Source organism: Camellia sinensis, chromosome 10 (assembly GCF_055761805.1).
Source record: "Camellia sinensis isolate YWXY chromosome 10, ASM5576180v1, whole genome shotgun sequence".
Classification (NCBI taxonomy): Eukaryota; Viridiplantae; Streptophyta; class Magnoliopsida; order Ericales; family Theaceae; genus Camellia; species Camellia sinensis.
In genome coordinates this window covers 153,298,394-153,304,519 of record NC_138970.1, presented here as the reverse complement: position 1 = coordinate 153,304,519, position 6,126 = coordinate 153,298,394, and the positions used below count along the sequence as shown (strand labels likewise).

The 6,126-nt window shown below is 33.8% G+C and overlaps 1 protein-coding gene across 1 annotated transcript; it reads left to right on the top strand.

The window, feature by feature from the left end:
• Positions 1–1,141: 1,141 nt before the first annotated feature.
• On the top strand, positions 1,142–4,738 carry LOC145800772 (uncharacterized). Its single transcript, XM_082890507.1, has 9 exons — positions 1,142–1,243; positions 1,342–1,623; positions 1,696–2,193; positions 2,653–2,741; positions 2,830–2,880; positions 3,013–3,162; positions 3,323–3,534; positions 3,595–3,861; positions 3,927–4,738. Exons 1-9 carry the CDS (start codon positions 1,142–1,144, stop codon positions 4,736–4,738), a joined length of 2,463 nt encoding a protein of 820 aa, XP_082746633.1.
• The last annotated feature ends 1,388 nt before the right edge of the window (positions 4,739–6,126 follow it).

Genomic DNA, 6,126 nt, shown 5'->3' with positions numbered 1-6,126 from the left:
ATTCACTGACAAATTCATGGCCACAAGTGTAGTAGTAGGCACATGATGTGGATAAGTGATGTTGAAGATACACCACTAGCTAGCTTAGCTGCTAGCTCCGCTAGCTTAGGTTGCAGTCGCAGCTCCAAACTACAGCTTCTACCACAGCTATCAGCTTAGATATTTTGAAAAGATATTTTGTAGAATTTGTTAGGAGTTAGTTGTAGTGGTTTTTAGTTTGTTAGAGTCATTATATTGTATATAAGTATAAGTGATATATGTACTTTAGATTCATTGAGAATGAAAGAGATTTGATTACAAACTTCTTTATGGTATCAGAGCCATAGAAGTTCTATCGAGCAACTGATCCATGACAACATCACTCTCTTCTCCTCTTCCCTCGAATTTGACTTTACTGATCTCTAATTTGTCATCATTTGTTACAGTCAAGCTTGATGGAACAAATTTCATCATCTGACAATCTCAACTCTCAAATGTTCTTCGAGCCACCAATCTTCTTGGTTATGTTGATGGCTCAATTACACGTCTTTCATCTACAATCATTGATTCAACAAGGAGTTCAGTGCCTAATCCCAAATTTCTTCAATGGACTATAATTGATGCACATCTGTTAAGTTGCATCACTCTAACTCTTACACCATCGATCTATGCATCTATTCTGCAATTTCATCACTGTTCAGAGGTATGGACATCTCTGCAAAAGCGATTTACGACTTTATCTCGTTCGTATGTTCATCAATTAAAAAATAAACTGAATAGTGTTGCTAAGAAATTAGATACAATGGAAGAATATCTGTTCAAAATCAAGGTCATAGTTAGTCAGTTAGCTTTGGCCTTTGTTATCATTGATAATGAGGATCTGGTCCTCATTACTCTGAATGGTCTTCCTTCAGAGTATGATACTTTTTCCACCACAATTCGTGCTCGACCAGAGGTTATTATTATGGATAATCTCTCATCCTTGCTATGTTCTGAGGCTCTTTATTTAGATTCGAAGAATAAACAATCTGCAGAATCAACTGTAGCTTTTTCTACAGTTAAAGGATCTGACAATTCACGAGCTCAGTCTTTTAATCAAACATGTGGTCGATCTTATTCTAGAGGAGGAAGAAGTAGTCGTACTTAGGATCCTACAGAGGATATGGATATAGAGGATATGGAGGATCTTACAGAGGTTTTGGTGGTGGTAGATTTTGAGGCCAAGGATCAAGAGTTTCTAATCAATTTTGTCAGATTTGTGGAGGTTCTAGTCATTCTGCCTTAGACTACTAGCGTCGTACGAATCCACAATACTCTTTATTTCAATCACAGTCTTCACAAACAAGCAACTTCAATTCACAGGCACCATCAATAGCTTTTGTTACTACTTCCAATGCTTTTATATCTCTATCTTCATCATCTGCTCCTAGTCCATGGTTCTTGGATTTTGTAGCTACAGATCATATGACCAATGATCTTAGCCAACTCAGTTATTATCAGCCCTATCAAGGATCATATCAGATTACTATAGGAGATGGTAACTCTATTCCTATACAACCTACTGGTAAAGGTCTTCTTCCCACTCCTCATCATCTCTTTAAGCTTAACAAAGTGCTTCATATAGATTCTTTATCATCTAATCTGGTCTCTGTTCGCAAATTGGCTCAAGATAACAATTGCATTATCAGTTTTGATGATACTCATTTTGTGATTTAGGACAAGGTTACGAAGAGAATTCTTCACAAAGGCTTTAATCTGCATGGCTTGTACCATTTCTTTTCCACTGCTGCCTCACCTGTTTTCACTCCTCATTCTGCAGCCACATATACCAGTTTACATGCTCTCACTCCTCATTCTGTAACAACACACATCAATTTCACATCTCAAGTGCATTCTAGTTCTTTTGCTCTTAGTACTATATGGCATAATAGGTTAGGCCATCTTATTAGTTTGAAATTCAAGCATCTTAGGCCTCATTTGCATCTTAAAAATCCTCCTTCTGTTCAGGTTCATGAATGTGTTGATTGTTGTGTTACCAAGAGTCACAGATTACTTTTTTCATTGTCTAATTCCACTGTTAATAAACTTCTTGCTTTAATACATAGTGATGTTTGGGGCCCATTTTCTTCCACTTCTGGTTACAAATACTATGTTCTCTTTGTGGATGATTTTAGTAGATTCACATGGTTGCATCCATTAGCTTACAAGAGTGAAGTATATGATAAGCTTCTTGAATTCAAAGCTTATGCAAAAAAATAATTTTCTATATCTCTTCAGATTCTTAGAACTGATGGTGGCACAAAGTTTTTTAATAATAAAATGAAGCAATTTACTGTGTCTCAAGGTATTGTTCATCAACACTCATGTCCCTATACACCATCTCAGAATGGTGTGGTTGAAAGGAAGCATAGACACATCACTGAAGTTGCAATTACTTTACTTCATCATTCACTTGTTCCTATCCATTACTGGTTTGATGCCATTGCTTGTGCCACTTATCTTATAAATAGACTGCCTTCTTCCAAATTGGCCTACAAAACTCCTTATGAAACTCTCTTTCAAAGCACCCAGATTTTTCTATTCTTAAGGTGTTTGGTTGTCAGTGTTTCCCTTGGATTAAACCTTACATTTCTACCAAATTGCAATCTAAATCTATTGAGTGTGTTTTCTTAGGCTATCAGCCTTTTACTAAAGGTTACAGGTGCCTTGATCCCAAAACTGGCACCATTTACCTTTCTAGACATGTGTTGTTCAATGAACAAGTTTTTCCTTTTGCTCACTTGTCTTTTTCTTCTTCCTCTTCTTCCTGTCATCATCTTCTTCTATTAAACATCATTCTTCTTCTTTCAGCACTCCTAATTCTTCTGCTGCTACTCTTAGTCCTTTTTCATCTCAGTCACAGTCTTCTTTACCTTTTCTTACTTCTCCTCATCAGCCTTCTATTCCTATTAACTTTATTTTTATTCAATTACCTATATCTGCTCCATCTTCTTTCGTTCCTTCTCTTTCTAATTGACATCCTATGGTTACTAGATCCAAAGCTGCCTTGTCTACTGTTAAGACACCTGCATTTTCTTCATGTACTGATATTGAGCCACCTACTCATAAAGAAACCTTACTTACTCCTATTTGGAAACAAGCTATGCTTGAGGAGTTCCAAGCTTTGCAAAACCAACACACCTGGTCTTTGGTTTCTCTTCCTTAAGGCAAGACTGCCATAGGTTGCAAGTGGGTGTTCAAAATTAAACGGAATTCAGATGGGACAGTGGCTAGGCATAAAGCCAAATTAGTTGTTAAAGGTTATCTCCAACAGAAGGGGATTGATTTTCAAAAAAACTTGTAGCCCAGTTGCTAAATTACCAACAATTCGTGTTCTGTTATGTCTTGCTCTTCATCACAATTGGCCTATAAAGCAATTAGATATTTCTAATGCTTTTCTTCATGGGATCTTAGAAGAGGAGGTTTATGTGCTACAACCACCAAGGTTTGAAGATCAGTCTCCTAATCAGTCTTCTACTTCTCAGATTGTTTGCAAACTCCATAAGGCCTTGTATGGTCTTAAACAAGCCCCGAGAGCTTGGTACTCCACATTCTTCTCTTTTTTGTTGTCTTAAGGATTCAAGAACAGTAAATGTGACTCTTATCTGTTTATTAAAAACGCTGGTTCTGTTTTTTTTGCCTTACTTGTTTATGTTGATGATATATTGATCACTGGTAATGATGATACATATATTCAAGCTCTTATTACTCAGATGCATCAAGTTTTTTCTATAAAGGAGCTTGGTTTTATTTCCTATTTTCTTGGCATCTCAGTTGATACCTCTAGTTCCACCACTGTTCTATCTCAAAAGAAGTATGCTCATGATATTCTTCTTAAAGCTGGTATACTAGATTGCAAAGCTTGCTCATCTCCTATCTCTGTCAAGTTGGTCTGCCTGCACATTCAGATAAGCCCTTTGCCAATCCATCTGTCTATGGAAGCATAGTTGGAGCCTTACAATATTTGACAATTACCAAACCTGATATCTCATTTGCTGTGAATCAATTGTGTCAACATATGCATAATCCCACTGTTGGTCACTATGTTGGTGTAAAGTGGTTGCTCAAGTTCATTAAGGGCACCATTTCTCATGGTCTTACCTATACCCCTAGCTTATTTGATCTTCATGCTTATTCCGATTCCAATTGGGTTGGAGATTCTGTTGACAGAAAGTCTACCTCAAGGTATTGTGTATTTTTAGGATCCAACCTCATTTCTTGGTCATCTAAAAAGCAAGCCGCTGTCTCTCGATCCTCTACTAAAGCAGAGTATAGATCTTTAGCTCATACAGTAACAGAGCTTGCTTGGCTTGGTATGTTGCTTCAGGATTTTTCCATTGTCCTTCCTACAGTTCCTCTTCTCTTGTGTGACAATATGTCTGCTATTGCTCTGGCTTCTAACCCGGTATTTCATTCCAGATCTAAGCATATAGAAGTTGATTTCCATTTTGTTCGAGATCAAGTGCTTGTTAAACAACTTGTATTGCACTACATTCCTACCATTAATTTGCTAGCAGATATCTTCACTAAACCTTTATCTATCTCCAGATTTTCCTACCTTAAAGATAAGCTCATGTCAGTTTCTCCCTCCATCAGCTTGCAGGGGAATGTTGCAGATACACCACCAGCTAGCTTAGCTGCTAGCTCCACTAACTTAGATTGCAGTCGTAGCTCCAAGCAACAACTTCTACCACAGCTTCAACCTCAGCTATCAGCTTAGATATTTTGAAAAGATATTTTGTAGAATTAGTTAAGAGTTAGTTGTAGTGGTTGTTAGTTTGTTAGTCATTATATTGTATATAAGTATAAGTGATGTATGTACTTTAGATTCATTGAGAATCAAAGAGATTTGATTACAAACCTCTTTAGAGAGTACAAAATGTTAAAAAAGCTAGGTTATGTTTATTTGATTTTTTAAAAAATTATTTTTAGATGAATTTTTGTTTATTTTTAATATTTTTTTAATATTTTATATTTTTTAAATATACTTAATCAAGATACATCTAAAAAGTAAAATAAATTGACAATTTAAAAAATATATGTATAAGTAAAAAATTGATGAAAATTTGACCAAAAATTTGTGTGCATTTTTGTTTGGATTTTTGTTTATTTTAGTGATTTTTTTTTTCATCTAATCTTGATGTATCTATAAATAAAAAATTTGATTAAAATATAAACAAAAATAAACAAAAATTCGTTAAAAAATAATTTCTAAAAATTGTAATCAAAGCCTAATTTTTGTCTAAATCACTTGTATATTATAAAGGAGGATTTAATCAAAACCCCTTCATAATAAAATTTTACTGTATTAAGGATAAGTACAAAAAGTTTTCTTTAAAAAGTCTAACACATACCATTATTATACTAAATGTCTGTTTTTAATAAAATTAATATTTTTAGGATTCTCTCATTAAGATATATCAAATAGGATCTAGGGTGAATTACACTAACGGTCCCTATAATTTGGGACTTGTATCACTTTGGTTCATAACTTTTCAATTGTGATACATTTGATCTTGAATTTGAATCTTGTTCCAAATAAGGACAATTAAAGATATCATTGGATTTTTCAAGGGCAAAATAGTCAATTTGATAAAATATAAACTAATTTGATAAAAAAATATTTTTAAATTTTTAAAAATTATTTCTATCCACTAAAGATAAAATTATGTAAAATTAATAAATCTTTTAGACATTTATTTATTTTTTAAAAAAAAATATGTAAAATTAGTGTAATTCGCCCTAAGATCTATGTTGACTATGTAAAGTTAGTGTAATTTGCCCTAAGATTTATGTTGACTATAAAATTCTTTTTAAAAAAAAAAATTATTACCGTCGAAATTGATGTAAACAGTAACATGTTACTCTGATTCACAGTAAAAATAACATGTTACTCTAGTTCACAGTAACATGTTATTTTAGCAATATTTTCCAAGAAAAAAAAAATATTTACTTTGACCTTACTCAATTATGCGCCTCCTCCTTAGGGTGTTTATGAAACAAAATAAATTAAACTATCATTTTCACTAAATAAGGATCAAATGAAAAAATCTTGGCCAAATTTTCCTATTATACAGACAGCTGAATTTCGTAATATCCACTTCCAAA

What these genes read in the sequence shown, in the direction of transcription:
- LOC145800772 (XM_082890507.1), top strand. Translation starts at nt 1,142, where the DNA reads ATGGATATAGAGGATATGGAGGATCTTACAGAGGTTTTGGTGGTGGTA. An exon ending in TTGCAAAACCAACACACCTG is followed by an intron (nt 3,163 to 3,322) that starts GTCTTTGGTTTC and finishes AAAAACTTGTAG; the next exon opens with CCCAGTTGCTAAATTACCAA. An exon ending in TGATATTCTTCTTAAAGCTG is followed by an intron (nt 3,862 to 3,926) that starts GTATACTAGATT and finishes CTGCACATTCAG; the next exon opens with ATAAGCCCTTTGCCAATCCA.